We start from the raw sequence: 22684 nt of genomic DNA on the forward strand, positions 1-22684 counted from the left end.
ATGCAGGACACAAACTCCAGCGTCGTGTTTGTCGAGTGGTTTCCAGGTTTGGTAGAAGAAGGGAGATCCGCCCTCAGTGTGGGCAGCATGGTTCTACCGGCTGAGATCAGGAGAGTGGACTCTGTTAAGATGTATCTCTCTCTACTTCCCGGCTGCCTATGCACTGTGACCAGCTGTGTTACACCCCTGCTGCTGACTTCTCTGCCAGGACACCCTGCCATCTAAGACTGTGGGTCCAAATAAACCCTCCCTCTCTTAAGTTGCCTGTGGTAACAGAGTTTTTATGTTACCTCAGCAGCTGATGGGAGCAATTCTGGGGGCTTTCCTTCCTCCCTCTCTTTCATTCCTTTTGTCTTTCTGTTATTTGGGATCAGTCGTTGTGTTGGGGTGAAGCAGGCCTATAGAGGGGCAGAGTAGCACCCACCCTCAGATGATCCATGGCTCATAAACAGCTTCTGGTATTAGAGGAGCCTGCGAAATGCCACAGCTGATTCTCCCTGAACCTGACAGGCCACATGAAAAACAGAACTACAGTCTCCCTGTGAGAAAGAGGGAGGTACCTATGCTGACTTTACCAGACATCCTCAAAAACAGATGCCCTAGTGAGGCAACAGTGAACTCTAGGTATTTCCTACCAGACTCATGCACTCCTCTAGCCTGTAGAAAGTGTTCTTATAACCACAGTGAAAAGGCTGGATCATGGGAGGATCTTGCCTGGTATTCAAGGTGTCTTGGGCTTTGACTTAGCCAAGAAATGACATGCCACTTTAATAAATCCCCACTGTGGTTCCTGTGTGTCAGGTACTCCTCTGAGAGTCTCGTCAATATTTACTCATTTAGCTCACACTGCCTGCCTCTGGGTTTCAGAGGTCTTTCCTAGCTACAGTTGTAGTTAGAAGGCTGAGAAGTGTCAAGATGTGCTAAAATCATTTGCTTTTCTTTCCGATTTGAAGACAGGAGGGTGAACATACTTAATAGAGTTTAGAACTATGTCGCCGACAGAGTGAATTAATCAACAGTCAAACCGAAGGAGAAAGGTCAACTGCCTACTTTCTCTTGGCAGAAGAAACTGGGAAGAGGATTGTTCTTGCAAAGATTCATCACTTTTTGATGCTTTCCAGAAGTGGTGATGGATTTGCAATGAGCCATCTTGGTTAGTTTTTTTTTTTTTTTTTTTTTTTAATCTTTCTCATGTATTTTAGCCCAGCTGCCTTGGTACCAGGGATGTGCTGGTTTCTGAAAACACCCACTTAAAACCACGCGGAGATCAAACCTGTGCCCTTGGCTGACTGAATCGGTGTTTTACATAGTGCCAGAAGAGGGTCCTCCACAAACACTTTGTTGAATTAATTTATCACCACATGTCAAGACTGATCTTGACCTTAGAAACAGCTAGATTTGGCTTTGACAAAGAGCTAAGTAGAAGCTTCCTGGAGCATAAGAGGAAAAGATTTTTTTCCCTTAAAGAGAAATGGGAATTAAGGAACTTTTTCGTCCTGCATGCTTCTGATATGTGTGTGCTTTATATGTTAACATTGAAATCCCACAGTACACTGATTGCAGTTCCATCTCACAGATGAGGGAATGAAGTTAAATGACGTCATGAAGGTAAATATGTGAGGGACAGAATTCAGATTGTAGTCTCCCTGCAGAACCCATTGCTTTCCCCCCAAGTCATCCCCAGTTCAGAGAATGAATCCAGGGATCATTCATTGACCATAGCACACTGTTAATGGATCTTTCCATGCCCCGGCCTACTGACTAGCCACAAGGAATACCAACAGTTAAAGCCCTTTGTCTATAATTATGCCTTGGTTCCCTTAACAACGCTACCATGCAATTAAGCCGATTTTGCCAAGGGGCAGATAAGCTTCAGTAGAGAATCTGAGAAGAGCCCTTTACATTATGCTGTTTCCTGTTCATGTAACCCATGGTCAAGTCTGGGCTTGGAGCTGAAACACAGGAAGAATGTCTAGAATGCTGTTGTCCCAGAACTTGCGCATGCTCAAGAAAGCATGTAACAGGGCAGGGTGCAATTCCTGTGCAGTTGGTGAAACTCCTACCTTACCTCTACTCATTGTTCCCCTCAATGAAATGTGCTAAGGAAAAAAAAAATGCCAGTGGCCTAATATCTACCCTGCTCTTGGAGCAGCCTCCATTAACTTCTGCAGCAAATCTCACAGTTATTAATCACCAGAAATGAAAAATGTCTCTTTTTCAAAAGTGTAATTATCAGAGGTCTCACCGTGTCTAGAAAGAAGATGCATTTGCCATTATCAGCACATTCTGTATTTAGTCTCTGAAAAAATTTGGCTTGCACCACACGGTTTATGCACCATATTTTACTTAAAGCTAGAATAAAGCTGTAGAAATATAAGGATAGCATTAAATAGTTAAATTACATACTACGTTACAGTGCTGAGTGAGAAGGGGGACCCACAGAGGCTTAATACTTTCCTGCATCCATAAAACTAGGTTTGCAAACGCAAGTCAAATAAAAAGCTATCGGGGTTGTGACTAAGAGTTGCTTGGATTAAAGATCATTAAATGAAATGGTAATGAGCAAGGCCACCTTGGGCCCAGACACCAATCCAAATTTCCTAAATGTTAAGTTTCCCAAAGTCCACAATCCAAATGTCATGTACTGAAATGCTTACTGTACCCTTTGTTGTCCCAGGGGCTGCCCTGAGAGGACATGCAGTTACTAACTAGCCCCCAAAGCAGCCCAACCTCCACAGAGCACCAGAGGAGTCCAGATGTTCGAGATTATGATCCCCTGAATGCAGTGGAATGTATGCCAGAGATTAAAAGGCAGAATTAATTTATAACACTCTCTACCTGTCTGCAACCTGTGCTTAGCTTATTATCTGTGCACATTGTGTTGCACGGCAATTACAGTGTTGGAAATAACCCGCAGCACGTGACCACTGCCGTTAAGTTTAAAAGGGGAGCATTTGTCATGTTTTAGCCCGCACATCTGGTTCTACCATATTTACCACATGATTAATATAGGAACATATTACAGTGAAATCCTTTCGTATCAGTTTTATTCGCTGGAAATGAAGCATTCTTCTTCCCAGTCCCCCTCTCTCTTTCCAGGCTGAACTCAGATTTCCAGTCTTAAGGTCCATTTGAGGGGAGAAGACAGAGAATCTGCTTTTGCCTTTGTTCAGCTCCCCAGCCCCAACCACAAAGGGGGTGGATCTGCATCCTTTGTTTTACAAAGCACACCCACTAGCCAGAGAAAACTAACCCCTATGCCAAAAGGAGAGGAGATCAGAACCCTCCGTCAAACCAAACCTCAGGAATTAAACTCTAAATTTTAAACTCCCTTTTATTGAAATATAAGTTTGTTTAGTCTATTTACACCACGATTTATGCACATATATACACAGAAGGCAAATTCTGTCAAATAAAAAAGTTTTCTTACTAAAAAATTAAAATTAAAAAAAGTAAAGTGCATGAAACTGATTTTTTTCTTTCTTCTGGTGAACATCATCATTGTCAATTTTGGTCAATTGGGAGATGCGGGAAGAAATTCATTATTGACTCTGCTTATAACTAGTTCCGAATTCATAGCCTTCAGGCTAAAATGACAGGGGTTCAGGAATGGGTCAGACAAACTGTCAGGGTCTGTAGGGCTCCCAGGGGCGGGGAAGTCTTGCTCTCTTTGTCCTATCCAGAGCTGTCCCTCAGCTTGGAACAGTTATCTCACCATCGTGCGCTGGAACAAAGAGAGAACACAGGAAGGGGGCTCCACCAGCCCTTGTCACAGCCTGCTCTGGGGCCACCGGCGCTGTGTTTAGTAGGAAATAGAGGAATTAGCTCAAACGGAAGTTTTCCTTTTTTGGGAAGGGGGGGGGGCAAGAATGGACTGCATCTCCCAAAGAGACTGCCATTCAGGGGCCAAACCCCAGCAGCCAGTTTCTTCGGATCCAATCTCCACACAAGCACAGATTCCTTTTTATAAGCTAGGTGGAGGGAATGTTACACTTCTTGCCTCGGTGAGTTTGCCCTTCCAGAACTTGGAAAGGAAACAGCCTGGCATGAAAAGAAAGGGGCAAGTGGGTAACACACAAGTTTTTAGACAGCTTGGTATTCAGACCACTGGGTGGGCGTTGGCCGGTTGGTCATAGCCCGTGGCAGAGAAGACAGCCCTAACCCGCATCATTCATAACCCAGTCCCTCTCTTCCTCGGAGTGTTATTAAGTCCCCGGGTCGGCGGCCGTACTTGGCCTTACAGTGCAAAATGTGTTTGGCGAGGAAGTCAAGGCGGCGCTGTAGCAGCTGAGCGTGGGGGTCTGCGAGCTCCGCCAGCTCTGGGAAACGCGGTTCGTGGCGACTGTAGAGGCGCAGGAGCCGGGCTGCCGCGTCCTGACCCCGGTGCAGCTCCAAGACGCGCCTAGCAGTCCGCTCTCGGAATACACACACCGACTGTAGCAGCGGTTCGTTATACTTGTCCCACATGCCGGCTACCCGGTACCCGTGCACCAGGCCCGCCTCATTGTCCAGAAAGACCAACGCCCCTCCTGGTCCTCGGTGCAGGTTGCTTGTAGCGCGGTGCATAACGCGTGGGTCCCACTGTAAGCTGAAGAGGTTGCTTACAAGCCGGTCGAAGTTGGCTGTCAGGTAATCGAAGAGGATCAGATCGGTCCATTGTACCAGGTCCACCAGCTCCGCCTGGCTGAGGTTGGTCAGCTCGCCCCCGGCGTCGCGCAGGGGCCGCAGACGGCCGTCCTCTGATCGCCAGGGCTCGGGCACCACCACGTCGGTGAGGTTAGGCAGCCAGCGCGTCAGGCTCACCACGCTGCCCTCGGTCCAGTGCGCCGTGCGCAGCTCCTCCTGCACCTGCACCCACTGCGCGCCCCGAGCCTCCACCCGAGCCAGTGCCAGCGGCGGCACGTGGCGCTGGAGGCCCAGCAGGCGCGCAAGGTAGTAGGACAGGGCCTCGCCCTGTATCTGCTCTGGGTTGATGCCGTAGCGTACACAGGCACGGGTGCCGTCGGCAAAGCGGGCTAGGCGGTTGGAACTGCGTCCACAGCCCCCGCGATCCAGAGCCACCACCCGAGCTCCCCGTGCCACCTCCAGCCAAGCTGCTGCTTGGGCTTCGGAAAAGCCCCGGGGCACCTGCTCCTCCAGGCCGCGGCTCCAAAACACGCCCCCGTGCACTGCCGTGTGCTCCGCTGGCCAGGACAGCCCGGAGGGCACGTGCCGCCCGCGATCGTCCGGGTGCCTCCCAGGCGGGTTATCCGCGCCGGCCGCCAGGGTGAGCAGCGCCCGGAAAGTTTTCAGGGAGCCGCCGCGGGCGTCCCACACTAGGGGCGGGGGCAGAGGGAATCGCGGCTCGGGCGCGGGGCCGCCACTCTGGATCGGATGCCGAGGGAGTCGATCTTCCGGCGGCCGGGAGGCTGGCAGCTCGGTCCGTGGTGGCAGGAGCCCTCCCCACAGCGTTAGCAGCGAGCCCAAAGCCAGCAGCCAGAGCCCCGCGGCGGCGGCGCCCCGCATCTTCCGCCCCATGCTCCTGCCGGCGCGCCGGTGCCACCGCCGCCGCTTCAAGCCAAGCCCGGGCGCCCGGGTGCGGGCGGCGAGGCGGGCCCGGCTGCTGGCTGGCTCCCGGGCTTCGGGTGCCGGAGCCCCATCGCGGCCGCGGAGCGCTGCGGGGCTCTGACCAGCGCTCTGCCCCGGCGCTGGGAACTCGCCTCGCCGTGGCTTCCCAGCTGCTTTTGTATTTCGCTGTGAGACCCTCCGGCGGGCGCGATTCACAGGCGCCCGGACCACGTGGGAGCAAGGGGGATCCCCCTCCCCCTCCTCTGCCTCCTCTCCCCGCCCCCACTCCCCCGCCCCTTCCCTTCCTCTTCCCCTTAAAGCGGCAACCGATCCTTCCAGGAGCGAAAGGTGGCCCCACTCTCTGTCCCGGACTTCGGGACAGGGAGGAAGCCGGACTGGCGGCGTCCATGCGGGGGCGTCGGAGCGGGAGGGGGCCGAGGAGGGGCAGAGACCAAATATAGGGCTTGGCGGTAGCGGCGTGTCCGGTGCTCTTGTGGGAGTGGGATGATCCCCTAGTACCCTCGTTTGGACTGTGTCTGATCCGAAAACTTCAGGCAGACTTCCACCGCAGTACAGGAAAGGGTCAGGGTGGGTCCTTTTGCAACTTCACTTGCTGTGATTCACGCTGGCTTATGTAAATTCTCGGGAATGTCCGGAGCCCTAGAGGATGTGACTCCAGAGGGGAGAGGAACCATCAATGACTTTGAACCCACAACCCCTCTCCAGAGCAAGCTCTCCAGTATGGATCATTGCAGTCTTGAGAGCCATGTGGTTGACTTTTGTGACTTTTCTTAGGGATGCTGTGCAAGTTGGATATTCAAGTCAGGTCTCCTGGTCTCATGCCACTTGGTTTTCCCTTTTTAAAGAATGTTCAATATGTAGGAATAGCGATATAAAGACAGATATAAACATTTATTGCCAACATTCTCAACTTGTTTTTTAGTTGTCATTTAGTCACCTTTTCCCCAATTATAATTTTCACCCAAACAAGGGAAAATAAACAACAATCGTTTTTACTAGTTTAGTGTAAAGGAGAAAAAGTGGGAAGGGGACAGTGAAGAAAAACCAAACCAACACAACATAAAAACCGATGCATCTTCCTCCAGACTTTCTTGGTTTAATCTACCAGAAAAGTCACTGGCAAACAAACTAGCTCTTTTCTTTCCTTTCTTGTATCCCATATCCAAAATCAGAGATTCTTAGTCATAAGTTCAGGGCTGTGAGGGTTCAGTTGTCCCGAGAGCCAGATCTGGCACGCCAGGGAACTGTCCCAGGACCTGTGCATACTCCCAGGTTCTCTAAAGGCTACTCCCACAGCCCTATAGCCAGAGCTTAAAATCGGCTTCTTTCACATTGTGGGTCTTTTCCTCTCCTTATATCCCTCTACTCAGTACACATGAGAGGTTTCAGCTGCCATACTGTGTATATTTATCCTGGAGTTATAGGGTAGACAATGTAATGTTTCTAACAGAGTAGAAACATTAACCCTCTAAAACATAGCTGGCCCAGCCCTGACCCAACACATACACCTTCATGGGTTTCTTCCCCACGGGTGCTCTGTGTGCTGCGTGAAGTGTGGGGTCTTTCTTGAATGTGTTCCCAACCATGGGCTTTTTATAGCTCAGATCTGATAAAAGGATTACAGTGCCTCCCATATGGATCCAGTACAATATATTAATTCATTAAAAAGGTATTTTTTTCTCGCCTTGTGCAAGCTTCCCCCTGGTCTTTCCCTAGAGAGCAGGGGCTGTCTCTTATCAATTTTTATTTCATTTACCAGCTAATATAGTATATTACATGAAATAAGCACCGAATTCATTGATTTTTATTTTTGCTTTTGGTTTAACTTTTTTTTTCTTTCCTGTATTGGGTTCATTGTGGGCAAAATGTAAGCAAGATCGCCACCTTGTGGGCACAATCAGAATGTCCTCTAATTAAAGAACTACATTTCACAGTGGTGATTTAGTTAAACTCAGAATGCCACCCTGGGCCAAGTTATGTCCTGAGGGCAATGGGGCAATTTGAAGTGCTTGGTGGCTCCGTGTTTTTGGCTCTTAGCAGAATCTATGAGTGTGTAGCTCCCAGTGATTCATCATGGTACACTGCATGGGGAGTTCTCTTGCCCAAAGCCTGGCACTGAGTGAGTATTCAGCAACAATCTGGAATTGAGATGAAACTTTTCAAGTAGCATTGTCAAGCTTGTTTGTTTAAATATCTCGCTGCTACAGGATACATAAAACCATTTTTCTCAAGTTCTTAAAAGGGAAAATTATTGTTGAGGCCTTTGCACAATGAATGTGAGGAAAGCAAGATTATTAGTCTGGGAAAGCAGACTTTAAAACCAGTCACCCCAAATTCCAGACTCTCACAGTCGTGCTAAGGGTACTGATGAAAGGGAGGCTTGCAGAACCAGGCTAAGATCCCATATCTCAGACGATGAGTGGACTTTACATTTGAGCCCCAGGACCTGACTTAGCCCCAGGCCTGAGTACACTCTTTACCTGGATGAGATGTATGAATAAAAGGTTTAACAGCCAAAATGCAGAAAAGCAGAGGAGTAACCTGGAGAAAGGAAGCACACATAAACACGCCCTGCAGAGTGGTATGCTGTTTGATTTATAGTGACATTTGATTATTTTAGACAGTGTTTATAGAGCCTACCCGTGTCCTGTTAGCTGATTGCCCTCCTAGCTCTTTACATTTGAAGTATGAAGACAGCAAGTCCGCCTGCTTTCCCCGAGGCTCCCAGGCAGGGAAACACCATCTCTTTAGACCTTTGGCAGTTGCTTAGGGTTGAGGTGCCACTCATCTCTCCCCAAATAAGAAGCTATTGTCTCTTTTAAGAGTTTCTTAATACTCCTTAAGCTTAGACTTCCAATATATTCAAAATTGCCCACAGTTCTTTGTGAACCGTGATCAGGCTCAAAGAATGGCACTTTCTGGGCAACACAGAAAAGGCAGGGTGAGCGCTGGGAGCCAAGAATGAGGCTTGACGTTGGAAGACTTTGAGTCTGGCCTTCCATTTTTCTGACTTGTTCCTTGGGCTAGTTTTCATCTTCCATGCATTTCAGTTTCTCAACTTGAGAAATGAGGATAATAAATCGCACCAAACTTACAGGTTGTTATGCAGCTCGGGTGAAATATTAACGGTAACCATAACAACGGCATTAACAGGCTCTTATGAATTCCTTACTTCTGGGCGTGGTGTGGGGCTCAGCCCAGTCTGGGCTTTACTGATCCATGTAGCCCTCCGAGCAAATACGATCATTGTCCTCATTGGAGAGATGGCAGATTAGAAGTATAGCCGGAAAGTTACATGGCTGACAAGTGACGGAGCTGAGGCTCCTGCACCTTTGGCGTATTGTAAATGGGTGGATGCAATACCAAGCATAAAAATGGTTGCATTAAATCAAAGATTTTCAACTCAAACTAAGTTTCTCCCGAAGCATGCTTTGGGGTTCGTACTGAGTGAAATGGCAAAGGCTCTCTCTGTAGTCCTGACCTCTGTGTATAGCTCAAGCTCTTTCTCTTCAGTCACATCTTCATTTCTTGGTGGCCGTGGTGGCAGACATTCATCATGTGCCTGGATCCAGTGAACCTCCAGGCAGCCTCAGGCAACCCACTCATGGCTGCCTCTCCACCTGGCCTCCTTCATTCTGATTTTTGCTGGCTTTTCTGCTGAGCTACATTCTCCTCTCGAAGATAGAGATGCTCGAGTGCACTTTTTTTTATGCTTCTACAAAAGTAAGAGAAAATGTGGTGGTGATGCACATAAGTAGATCCTTCTTTCCTGGAGGTGGAAGCAAGATCACACGTTTGAGGCCAGCCTGGGTTCCATGGTGAGACCCTGTCCTAATAATCAAGCGAGACGCTCTACAATAAATAGATAGAAGAGAGGGAAAAGAAGACCCTTCACGCTTACTCTGATTCCAAAATGATTCTGTGACTCCAATGTTGGTCAATACTGCTGACCTTGCACAGCTTTCTAGCTTGAGGCTGCAGTTCCATTGTTTGTATTGTTATGGGCTGGGTGGCTGTGTTCCCTCCAGCGTTATGTATTGAATTCTCAACCCTAATGCCATTGTGTCAGCTGCAGGGCCCTCTGGAAAGTCATTGGATCCTGAAAGTCGTGATCCCTTCGTGAATGGGATTGATATCTTTGTAAAAAGACCCCATATCTAGTGCTCTTTTGACCACACAAAGACCCAGCCAGAAAATTGCTGGGTATGAACCTGTAGGCGTGCCTTCAAAAGACACGAACTCTCATGCACTTTGCTCTAGGACTCCTCAGTCCAGAAGTGTAATAAACATGATTTGCTCTTTGAGCGACATAGACTGTGATACTTTGTTGTAACAGCTCAAATTAAGACAGTCTTTACTCTCCATTTTCTCTCCCAGGAAAGCACAGCACCTTTCTGTCTGGGGGTTGCTCTCCCTGTCTTGGTCTTGCTGTATGACCATGATATGTGTCTTTCTAGAATCACTTAGCTGTAGCTGGAGAGATAGCTCAGTTCGTGAAAGTCACATAAAAGCCAGGCATGGTGCAACTTAGTGTCATGGCGTGGAGACTGGCAGGTTTGGGCCTCATGGACTAGCCAGCCTGGCCAAAATGACAAACTCCAGGATAAATGAGAGTTTGTCTGGAAGATAAGGTGAAGAATGATAGAAGACAGCAACCTGTGCTCTCCCACTGCCACACACACACACACACACACACACACACACACACACACAGAGAGAGAGAGAGAGAGAGAGAGAGAGAGAGAGAGAGAGAGAGAGAGATATGAACATACACACACAGAGTCAGACAGATGGACAGACAGACACACATACACACAGTCAGACAGATGGACACACACACAGAGAGAGAGAGAGAGAGAGATATGAACATACACACACAGAGTCAGACAGATGGACAGACAGACACACATACACACAGTCAGACAGATGGACACACACACACACACACACACACACACACACACACACACACATTCAAGGATTGCTTAGCCAATCTCATTCTCATGGGTGTGGTTGTCATAGGCAGTCCTCATCCAGAAGGACTATCTCCCAAGCTCTCCAGCGGCTGCTTGGAGTCTTGCTATGCAGTACTGAACCCTCCATTCCCTTACTTCCATGTCTGCGTGGCTGGATTGCCACACAGTGTATGCATCTTTATGCCCTGGTACCTCCTCATCATTTACTCATTTACTCATGAGCTTTGAGATCGTCATTAAGAAAGTGTAGCATACTATTGTGACCAATAGTCTGGTGACAGATGGGTGGGCAGCATATACAGCATGGATAACCTGGGCTAAAGGATAACTCATATCCAGAGCGCAATATTTCGTGTAGCTCACCTCTGTGATGTTCTGCCTAACTGTAGGCCTGGCATCAATGGGCTCAAGGATGATTGACTGAACCCTGTGAAACTGTGAGCCAAGAGAACTCCCCCCTCCCCTGCTCAAATGGTCCCGTCAGATACCTGGTCACAGCCTTGGGAAAGTAACTGATTCAGACGGCATGATTCAGATGTGGATGGGAGCCCTGCAGTTGAGACAGGCATTCTATAGGGGAAAGGGAAAGGTGACTCAACTCTACACCTTTTAGCAGAGGAGAAAGATGGAAGGAACCAGAGTTCCTGGTTTCCATTTGTCCCAGTTCATTGGCCACTGTTCCCTGGACTTCCGTGGAAATTCACTTTGAGTTGGAACTGTTTGCAAGTTGGAGTTTCAAGGGCTACGTGCCCTTACAGGAGAGCATACAAACTAGAGAGGGGGACAGATATGCAAACGTCTTAATCACAGACGGACTGCTGGGGCGGCTGTGCTTTTGTTCTTTGGGAGTACAGCCAGGCTGTCTTGTATGCAATAGCTGTCTCACCTAAGGAAGATCACCTTCCCTCTCTGGGCTTGTTAACTCATCCGTGAAGAGAAGATAACAATTCGGTGTTTCATTACCATGTAGATGAGATGTGCCTTCCACATTTAGTAATTGCTCAATAAATTTTTATTGCCTGCTATCACAATCTTGGGACTTTATTTAGGAAGAACATTGGAGCACAAAACAGGGAGCAACTGATCCTCCCAGGGAAGTCCAGGAAGGCTTCCCCAAGGAGGCAGATGTTAAAATGGGCTGCACTTGGAGGGCACATTAGGACTCATGAGTCCCAGTTTGAGGGGTAATGGGCGACAGAGAGGACAGCCGGTGAGTACAGCAGCCAGGTACCAAGAGTACACCACCACACCTTTCAGGCATTCCATTTCTTAATCCTTGAAAGCATCTGAGTGAGTGAATTTGTTTAATCCTCTTGTGGAGCAAGTGTTAGCCCCTCTCCCTCTCCCCCTAGCCGGAGAGGCATGATATGAGAACTTCCCCACCCCTTCACCAACACTCCTGGACTGTCCTAACCCACTCTGAAGAATTTACTCAACAAACATTTTCTGCTAGAAATGTGACTGTCCCCAGCTTTGTTGACTTTGGTGCTCCCGGGCTGCCTGGAGCTTTACCCAGTGCGTAATTAGCGATTCTGCACCTCTCCAGCTTCCCCCCGGCCTGAGTCTCATCAGTCACATAGATGCTGAAGCTTAATTAAGCTTGTGAAGCCTTCTGATTTCCTCCGATGAGAGGCGGTCCGTGAGTACCAGGTTTTATTTTGGTGGCTCCTGCCAAGTGTTATTATAAATGGGACTTAGTGCGATGTGGCTGGGCTCTTAGGGTGATAATGTGTCAAGACCAATCGAGGCTTCGGAGAGCAGAGATATTATCATAATGGTTCCATCGTCTGCGGTGGGTGTTAATGGAAGTGGACGTGAACGGGGGAAAAGAAGTACTGCAGGCAGCAGAGCTGGGATGGAGGCAACTGCAAGTGAAATATCGCAGCTCCTGGGATCTCCATCATAATCATTAACTCTATTAGCCTCGGAGCTATTCTTCTGCCATCTCCCCTAGATCAGGCTTGGCTCAAATAAAAAATGGATGCTTTAACTTCAAGTGAAAATATATTCCTTTGCTGCTTTTTAAAATCCATTTATGTTAAAATGATGGCCAGCAGGTAGTAATTTATAACTGGGGGCTCGCCGCAGTACAGGCTAGTCCTGAGCAGCTCCAGTGGGAGAGTGAGGCACTCTGGACCCAAGGAAGGATGTTGCCTCTGGACTGCAAAGCTGGTGTCAGGGAGGAGGAAGGATGAAGGATGCTGCTGGCAAGGAGGAGGAAGGATGCACAAGAACCTGAGGACACTCACCTGGAGGAGGGGATAGTGAACACAGAGGGGGTTCCTGTTTCCACAGAGAGATGGGTCCAGTTCCCTCTGTGATGCAGCCCTACTTTAGAATGCACCAGTTTCCTCAGCTCCAGACTTTGGCTGAAAACCATTTTGTGCCTCCTGTGGTAACATCAGTGGTCCTGACAATGGTATGAACTGGTTGCTACCTGCAACTCCTCTGTATCCAAAGTCCTATTGGCTGGAGGGATCCAAAGACTTTCTCCCGGTCTGTAGCATCCCTAGAACTTTGCCTCTCAGGCTTGTCTCCTTGGGTCTCCTTCCTGCTCTCAACACAGGTTTCTATTTTGTTTTTTCTTTTAATGATCTATTTATTTTTACTTTATGTGTATTGGTGTTTTGTTCACAAGCATGCCTGCCTGCATATATGAAGGAGTCGGACCTCCAGAACTGGAGTTACAGACAGTTATAAACTGCCATGTGGGTACTGGGAGTTGAACCAGGGTCCTCTGGAAGATCAGCCTGGTTCTTACCTATCTCTTTTTGAGCTATCTCATTTTGTTTTAATTATTTATAAAATCATGTACCCCCTCTGTCTCTCACTGTCCCTCTGTGTCTCTCATTCTCTCTCTCTCTCTCTCTCTCTCTCTCTCTCTCTCTCTCTCTCTCTGTGTGTGTGTGTGTGTGTGTGTGTGTGAGTGTGTGTGTGTGTGTGTGTGTGTGCACAAGTGGAAGCAATAGGACAAGTTTCTGGAGTCAGATCTCTGGCTCACTAAGTGGGTCTCAGGGATTGAACTTGGGCCAACAGGCTTGTCGGCAGGCATCTTTATCAGCTGAACTGCCTCACAGGTCAAGTTGTGAAGTTCCAAACCAGCCAGCCCCTTTCCCCTCAGGTATCAGCAGTTCAATGAGTTTCCTGGCGTTCTGAGGGGCTTGTCACCTCACCCTACCCTCTCCATGTGGCCTCCTCGCCTTCTCCCCTCTCTCCTTTCCCTTTGTAGAGAAAGGGGGAAAAGTCCCTTTCCTGTCCTGTAGAGCCCACCTCTCCACCTCAGCTTCTGATCCAGGTTGCTCCAGGTGTAGAATTGGGAAGCCCGAGTGAAATGTTCTGGTGGACAAAGTTTAATATTTTCAGTCCGTGCCTTCACTACCAGAGGATGCTGAGAGCCTTTCTACTCATTTCATCTTTAAAACCCGCTTCTTATCCCCATATAATTGATGGAAAACTAGGGGAGCAAGGCTTGGCTTCCAAGACTGCTACTGTGGTACAAAGGAGAAACCTGTCTACAGTCTCCTGAAAGGCACACATTACGTTGTTCCCAACACCGGCTGAGCATCTCTAATCCGAAAACCCCAAATTCAAAAATCTGCAAAGCCTCAAGCATTTTGAGTGCAGACATGACATCATAGATGAAAAATTCCACACCTGACCTCATATGATGGGTTGTAATCAAAACACAGGTGCAGCAAAAACATTGCACCAGGCTAAGCGTATGAAGACACTTAGATGAACATTCGTAAGTAAATTCTGTGTTTAGGCTGGGGCTGGGGTGGGAATTCCCATGACATCTCATGATAGATATAGTCACATGTTCCAAAATCCACAGTGTTCAACATCTGAAACAAACACAATTTGGATAAAGGGCACAGTACACAGCCTGTATGTTGCAGGATTCCGGGGCTCAGAAGCTCTCTACTGTCTCCTCTAAACTTGTCTGAAGTTGATAGTTCGCACTCTGAATCTCTCCTCCCGTGTTAAGGGCTGGAGCCCAGGACTACTCACAGGAGATGAGGGAAAGAGGGCAGACTAACAGTTGTGAGGATAGCCCCACCTCTGTCTTGGATCCTGGCACAGATGAGCTGGCTGTCAGTCCCCCTGTGGTTTTGACCTCCTCTTCCCTGGAGCCAACTCTGAGTTGTCACAGAAAAGGTGTCCCAGTGGGGCTGGGCCATATTTGTTATGACACTGAGACTGGCTTTGGAGTATCTCCAGCTGCCTTTCATCTCTCCAAAGGATATAGGAAGAAAGAAACCATGGAGGCCATTTCCTGCTGAGATTAAAGACTGGCTATGGGTCTAGGGACACCTGATCTAAGGAATAGCAGAAGAATGCTTGGGGAATTATTGCGATTCTCATATGGTATATTGATATATATTCATATTAAAGGGACTCTAGCCAGTCCAAGCATGGCAATGTCTTACCCTTCTCCCTGATTCCCTGTCCTTTGTTAGAAGCCATTAGATTACATTCCTAAAGCTACCCTCCAAGGTCTATTCCCTTATTTGGTCACTTCCTTCTCCCGAGGCTGACTATCAAAGTATTGAAGTGTAGCAATCAAAAGCCCCCCCCCCACCCCCGTTGGCCATCATAATTAAAATGCCCAATTAAAAGTGAACACCTCATCCTGACACAGGATTTTCCCTTTTCCCTTTATAAACTGCCATTTTCCTATGGGCTGTCTCCTCTCTATCCAGAGGTAGTCCTTTGTCCCACAGAACAAATATCCTTTCCCTCCTCCCTTGTTCTCTTCCCCTTCTCTCTGTCCTCTACCTCCTGTCTTTGTCTTTTGTTCCCTGCTTTTTGTCTGTCTGAGGCAAATAAATCTCCTTTGTGCTGAGAAGCTGGTCTTGAAGTGTCCTGTTCCAATATGGGTCCCTTTACCCCCAATTCACATTCAGCTTTGTTAGTCTGGCTGGTGGGGTAACAAGGCAAGGAGAGTGACTGCTTTTGGTGAAGAGAAAGACCCTTCAGAGAGATGCGAGGCAAGTCCTGGGTTCATAGTTTCCAACATTCCTGAAGCAGGAGTGCATTTTACCTGACTCCTACCTCAGTGGTTCACATGATGACTTCCTGACCCCCACCCAGCCCCCAGGGAGTTTGCTCATCACTGCACACATCTGCACTCTCTGTCACCTCAGAGGTGTCTCTGGTTTCCATTGCCTCAGATCCTTACTGTCATCCACAAGCCAACTACGTGTGCATGGTTCATGTATGCACAATCTCCACAGACATGCCAGTAAATGAGGACAGAAAAAGAAGCCTGAGAATCATCGAAGGGCTAGAACATTCCCAGCCCCACTCCCATTTGATATAATATCTCTCTCTCTCTCTCTCTCTCTCTCTCTCTCTCTCTCTCTCTCTCTCTCTGTGTGTGTGTGTGTGTGTGTGTGTTGGGTGGAAAGAGAACATGATTACTTTGAAATCATTTTCTCTGACTTCCTGTTTCTGTTGGTGACCACAAGAACTAATCAAAGCAGCCAGAAAGACAAAGTGTAATAAAAAGGAAGAAAGCAAAAAAGAAGGAAATAAAGAAGGAAGGAAAAGAAGAATAAAAAGAAAACATAAAATGACCCGGAGATGCTCACGAGAGAATGGCGAAGAGCAAAGGGCTTCCCTCATTTTCCTGCTGCTGTGATGCCCTCACCCCCGAGGGGAAAGCAGCGCCACATGCTGTGCTCTGTGGCCTTTCACCTCTGGAGGGCCATGGAGTGGGGGGCAATGGTGGATCCTCATGGTTGTATAGAATCTATAAGCCTGCCTGGATGACACAGGAGTTTTCCCATCTTGGTTTTCTCCCTTCCAGAATGAGATAGATATTCCTGCTTCTTCACCGAAATAGTCTGACTCAACTGAGAATATGGGATTAGGAACGGTATAACACGTGAAGTGTTGGTTCCAGAACATCGTGGTTTTAATCAGTATTAAAAGCCCCACACCCAGCTGCATAGATAACGGTTATACTTTAACTGTACACATTTTCATTCTATTTCATAGAGCATTATGCATACATGCGGGGTGTGTGTGTGTGTGTGTGTGTGTGTGTGTGTGTGTGTTGTGGCACATATTAGGATCAGATTCAGAGTGTTAGAGAATGGAACACTTTGCACGCCTGCCTGTGCGTGGCTGTACAATGTAGAGGCGTCCCACTGGCGTTGGCCGCTAGCTATTACATTGTGGAAGACTTGGGGCCGACAGGCACAGACCAGTGTTGGGCTGTGTAAGCATCTGTAAGCAGGCATTATTGTTTTTGTTTTTGAGATGGGTTCTCACTAAGTAGCCCAGGCTAGCCTTGAACTTAAGGATCCTCCTCCTTCAGCCTTCTGAATGCTTAGGCTGCAGATGCTGCCTTTGCCTTGGAGGCTTTCTATCGAGGGTGTGGCCTTAAGATGTCCCTGTTTACCATTTATTTGTGCTTTTACATTCCAGGAGGGAGAAATTTGATTGGTCCCCTTAGAGACAAAGATTCCAGACTTTGACCAGTAGCAGAGCAGGTATTGTTAAAGGGTGGCTCTGCATGGGACCACCATTCCCCATATCTCGCTCCCAACTATTTTCTGTTTTTTGATTTTCAAACAAGTATAGCCTTGCATTCCTTTGAAAACAATAATGAAAGCTCTCTGACAGTGAACAAAGCAGCCGGAGCCAGACTGTAAGATCTCAACAAAGAGCATTTGCTTATCTTCTATGGGGAGCCAATAAAAATTGCAACCAAGCAGCATGATCCATCATTCATTTGCTGTGTACTACATGACAGGGTGACACATCGCCTTGGGTCTGAGTAAATGGTGATGGCGTTCCCTCTGCCCTGCAATAGCAGTGAGACCCGTCTTTGTAGTTCCCGCAGTTAGCAGATCCAGCATTTCCATACATTTGCTTAGTTCTGACTGACAGATTAATAAAGGTTGCCATTCAAGACCTTGGTTTGTACAAAGAAAAGTAAATAGGAGTGGCTCATTTTTTCTACAGCAGGCTGAGTCTCATATTGATAAAGTGTACAGAAAGTATGAGGAAGATTGCAGATGGGGGACAAGGGCAGGCCAAGGAGAGCAAACATCCCATTGCCCCCAGGGCAGGATGATTTAAGGACTGCCTGGAATAAGCTCAAAGGCAGGCTGCATTTTCTCTGCTGCCTGTTTGTGTTTCCCAGGAAAGAGGAGCCCAGCCAGGACTGGAGAGGTTGAAGAAGGAGTGAGAAACTGAGAAAGTGGGAGCCTGGCCATCCGGGAGGGACTGGGAATGCTTTTGCCCTTAGCAATGCTTCCTGGCAACGTCTGCCCACAGAGGACTTGCCTGGAGGCCTCCCTTTCTCAGCCATAGAATCCGTCCCAGGGTCAGTAAATCCTCCTTCAGTCTGTCCAACTCATTCCTTGTGATTTGTTTTGTTTTGGGGGAAATGGAGTTGTGGTGTTGGCAAATGGTGAGAAGCTCTGTGTAGAGGCATAGTCCTCTCTGGTAACCGTTAGTCAAATGTGTAGGACTCACTACATGTAAAGCAGCTGGTCTCCTTACAGGGACCCTTGGGTGAAGTTACGGCCCCCATACAGAAGAGCAAGTAAGATTCAGAGAACTTAGGTGGATGCAGAGGGACAACCAGGTGCCAACCTGTGGCGGGACATTTCCAGACCATCCACACTAACCTCTGTATTTCGGAAAGCAAGTGTACAATGACCCCAAATCTTGTATCTCTGTAACACATCTCTGGGACCTATCAGAGAACTGCAGTATTAAAGCTCATAGAGTGAGAGTTAGGGCGTCCATCCTGTTCCCTAAAAGCTGTAATAGTCCTGTGACAGCAATCTTATAGTTTGGATCTGAAATGACCCTCCAAAGGCCATGTGCTGAGGGCTCTTAAGGGGTGACTGGATCTCACTCATAGGATGGTCTGATGATATATTTATAGTTGAGTGAGCTCTTGGGAGGTGGTGGACACTATAGAACAAGGTTTACATTAGAGGAACTAAGTGTCAGGGGCACGCTCTTGTGACCATTTTTGTCCCATCTCACCTCTCTCCATCTCTTGTCTGCCACCTTTCTGCTACACCTGCTCCCAGTCACAATATTTTGCCTCTGGAGGGCCCAGCAACAGAGAACCAAATGGCCATAGACCAAAACCTTTGAAACTAAGAGCAAGAATAAAGCTTTTCTCGTTTCAGTTGATTTTCTCAACTATTCTGTCACAGTGACCGAAAGCTGATTAAAAGGAGTAATTTTAAGTTAAACCTTTGAGTCTCTTTTCTTTTTATTGCTAAATATAAATTTTTAGTTAATTTTTGGGGGAATTTCAAATGTGAAATCTATTGTTAACATGTGGTCAGGAGACTAACGTACTGTGAACAGCCTACAGTCCGTAACTACACACTCAGAAAGGAGAGGAAAGCTCTTTCTAAAACTTATATGGAAAAAATATTCCTTCCTTCTGCCCCTCCTGGTTCCCTCTCTCCCTCTGTCTGTTTTGTAGATACTGAATTTAGTAAGTAGCCAAGGATGTCCTTGAACTCCCAGTCAAGGGCTGGGATGGCAGGAGCATGCACCGTGTCCTGTTTAGGCAGTGCTGGGGACTAAGCCTGGGCTTGTGCACATTAGTAGAGGAGCACGCTGTTGAGCCCTAAAACGTTTCATTTCCTGCAACCTCAGGCTCAGGGTGTCCTCTTCTCTGGAGGCACTAAAGCAGGACAGGAGGTTGACTGGTTTTATTAGAATTAAAAATACTGTGAATTGTGAGCTAACTGCCTTTGGCCATAGCAGGAATAAAAATGATGCCACTTCAGATGATGCCATGCACTAATTAAAGCAGCAGAGACAGGAGCAACAGAAATACAATAGCAACAAAAACGAGAGTCCTGGGCCTCGGCTCACTCCCCTAGTAGGACGGCTGAATTTAAATTTCCATTATTTTGAGTGAATGGGGCCCCAAGGAATCATATAGGGATGGTATTTTATGTGATTTCAGGAAAGTCTCTCTTGTAGCAAGAGAGCTTTTATGAAACTCTGCTGTGCGTTGTTGAAAAATAAAAGTACCAAATACACACATTTCCGGAAAAAACTCCAGGCAGATACACACCTAAGTGCTAATACACATTACAGAGGAAGACATTTAAAGAGAAAGCTTTATTTTTAATTAAGAAAATATTTCTAGAGTCATTAAATTTTTTATATGCATAGTTGTTTTTGAAAACATTTTTATTAGCATGTGTCACTCATACTTGATGAAGTGTTTCATTGTGACATTTCCACAATTCACATGTATTTCAACCATACAACCCTGATACCCTTCTTGCTCCTTTCTTACTTCTACCAATCTTCTTCTTCTTGCCACCAGCCCTCCTTCTAGGTGTGTGTGTGTGTGTGTGTCCTAATGAGTACTATCAGAGTGTGGTCTGTGGGTAAGGGTTATTTACAGAAACATGAGTGCCTATATCATTGTAGAAAATGTCTTGCCCTCCACCATCAGCCTCTAATTATGTAAATCTCTACATAGGGGCAGGCCCATGAGCTTTTCCCTCTTCCAAGACAGGGTGTTGATTAGCATGATCTTGGAGGGACTTTGGCACCACCTCTTTTTGAGCAGGCAGGACCAATGATGGCTTGCCTCTGGAATGGTTTGTGCTTCACTGTACTAGATCATCAGAAGAGAGCGGAGACAGCGACTCTTAAGAGGCAGGATGGATGATGTAGCTCAACTGATAGAGTGCTCACCTAGGCCCTGCGACCCCTCAGCCCATCCCTGGCTCTGCACGAAGCCCACATGTGGCTCAATCTATAACCTTAGCATTCGGGAGGTAGGAGTAGAAAGATCGGAAGTTCAAAGTCATTCTTGGCTGCAGCGTGAGTTCAAGGGCAGCCTGAGAAACAAGAGACCCAGTAATAACTCCTGCTCCTGCTACCCTTTTCAAGAAAAAAATATTAAGAAGCTGCCCCACGGGAGGATGTGAGCCTCTGCAACAGCTGCAGAGAGAAATGAAAGCAGAGGGTGGGAGTGTAAGTGAAACACATGGCTCCAGGGATCACCTGAACTGACTTAGTAACTTCTGCTATGGCCTGAGAGTAGCCCAGTGGCTGACGCTGGACCATAGAGGGGACCCCCCCCCCAAATCCAGGATTTGGCTATTTAGATATTGAAACAATGGTGCAAGGGACTAGAATACTCACAGGAATTTCATGTTGGGAGAAGGAAAAGGCTGAGTCCCATTGCCAGATGTAGGGGGACCCATCTATGGAAAGGAGATGTCCCACCGTTCTGTCTTGTGAGAATGAAGCAGAGACAACAGTGATGGGAGAGATCACGCCTGGACAAGGGCTGCTCAGTTATGCATACCTCTTGCCCTCTATTTAAACCTGGACCTCCTGTTAGAACCTCGGACATAGGCTGGGGGAAGGAGGGGGTCACTGGGCCTCTGTGATGCTCATACCAGCACGGCCACACTGAGTGAATCTTTCTCTGATTTCCCTGCTACCTGCCTGTTTAACTGGCCCATGAGGGCAGGCCAACCCTCATTTGAGTAGCCAGAGCCCAGACTCTAACAACTCTAGTAACAGTCTCATTGGTTCCTCTCCACACCCCAGACAGAAGATGTTTATATTCTGTCAGCAATTATGGCACAGTCGCCTTCTTCAAACTCCCATTATTCTTGGAAGAGTCTAACACAGGGATTACCACTCTTCCACAGATCTTTTCTGTTTCCCAGCCCCACACTTGTGCAGTAGAAAGTGTCTAAAAAGCTCCACCAACAACAGCCTCAAATCAAATGTTATTGGCATCTGTTATTGGGCAGTGCATCCCTGGGGAGAAGGATGGGTAACTTCTTTGGCGCTCATCACTTTGGTACCCATCTCAGACTCTCAAAGTGATGCCCAACTGGCGTCTGGGATTTCAGGAACATTTCCCCCTGTCTGCTCAGTACTTCCAGTGCCCCTGAAAGGCAGCCTACTTCCCACAGTCCTCAGGGAAAGCTTTTAACAAACAGAGGAGCAACTGTTGACTCAGGCTTTGTTTGCTTGCATTTAATAAATGCAGGCTCTTAGCTTAATAGGCCAGTTATTGTGCATCGTCAAAATGGCAAATTAATTGCTAAGGACTGTGCTTGAGATAGACCAGAGGTGTAACCAAGTTAGCCACTTGCTCCTAATGTGCACTAAGCATTGTATTCCCGGACCAGGTGGTATTTAGCTCAAGTAACTATGTTGCTAAACGGTAGCCAGTTAATTGGAAGTGAAGAATGACTGTCAGCAGGTAAGGAGGGTTGGATCAGTCAATGCAGAGAGACACTTCCACATACCAGGATGCCAATGCTGGCTCAGGAAGCTTGGCGAATTATCAATAGTTCATCATCCAGGAACAGAGCCAGTTATCATCCTTGCATCAAGTACCCCCCCCTCCTTGCTTATAAACTTATAGCCACGATGTCAGTGGCAGCCACTCTTCTCTGTGCTCATGGTGTGACAGGTGCTTTGAGCGAGTACTCTCCAGTTCTGATTTGCAGAGGGAAGCTGGCATAGAGTGGGCATAGAGTCTGCCCAAGGTCATGGATATGGGTTAATTGGCAGAGCTGGGTTTCAAATGTAGAGCATTGAGTGCTAAAGCTATCCTCTTTCCAATTGCAGAGACCCTGAAGCCCTGAGCATGAGAGTTTGGGTTAATACACAGGGAGGATCTGCCCTTGCCTTCTTGGATTACAAGCTGATAACCAGAACAGTTTGTTTTACTCCCGTGTTAAGCCCTGGGCTTGCTCTATCATACTTCTCCTTATTTGCAGTGCTTCTTGGATGCCGAGGAGAGACATCCCACCCTATGCCTGTGAAGTCACTGCCATATGCAGTGCTGTGTATTCAGCAGGAGGGCTTAGGCTTAGCATCACACTCTGATGAGAACGAACAAATTCCCATGGAGAAAAAGAGTAAGTCCTACCCTCTGATGAGTTTCCTGTCTGCTTTGCAAACCTATCTACAGCCCTCAGTTACAGGCTTCTGGCTTAGCTGAGACCCAGCAGTCAGTGGAGAAACCCAAAGACTACCTGTCCCAGATGGCCTGACCATGGGGCTGAGTGGCCAGGTCACGTGGTTCAAACCAACCAGTGGATAGAGCAGAGATAGTTCGGAAGCTGGCAGCCCATTTGCGCCATTCATTACATATT

At 47.6% G+C, this 22684-nt stretch overlaps 1 protein-coding gene across 1 annotated transcript; it reads right to left on the minus strand.

Moving 5' to 3' along the window:
- Positions 1-3552: 3552 nt before the first annotated feature.
- Positions 3553-5654, minus strand: Fjx1 (four-jointed box kinase 1). The gene is given in 1 exon segment (NM_001108955.1): positions 3553-5654. A coding segment is annotated over 1 exon segment (1350 nt). The 5' UTR covers positions 5518-5654; the 3' UTR covers positions 3553-4167.
- Between the last annotated feature and the right edge of the window lie 17030 nt (positions 5655-22684).

The sequence above is a fragment of the Rattus norvegicus genome, chromosome 3 (genome assembly GCF_021556685.1).
Source record: "Rattus norvegicus strain SHRSP/BbbUtx chromosome 3, alternate assembly SHRSP_T2T, whole genome shotgun sequence".
NCBI lineage: Eukaryota > Metazoa > Chordata > Mammalia > Rodentia > Muridae > Rattus > Rattus norvegicus.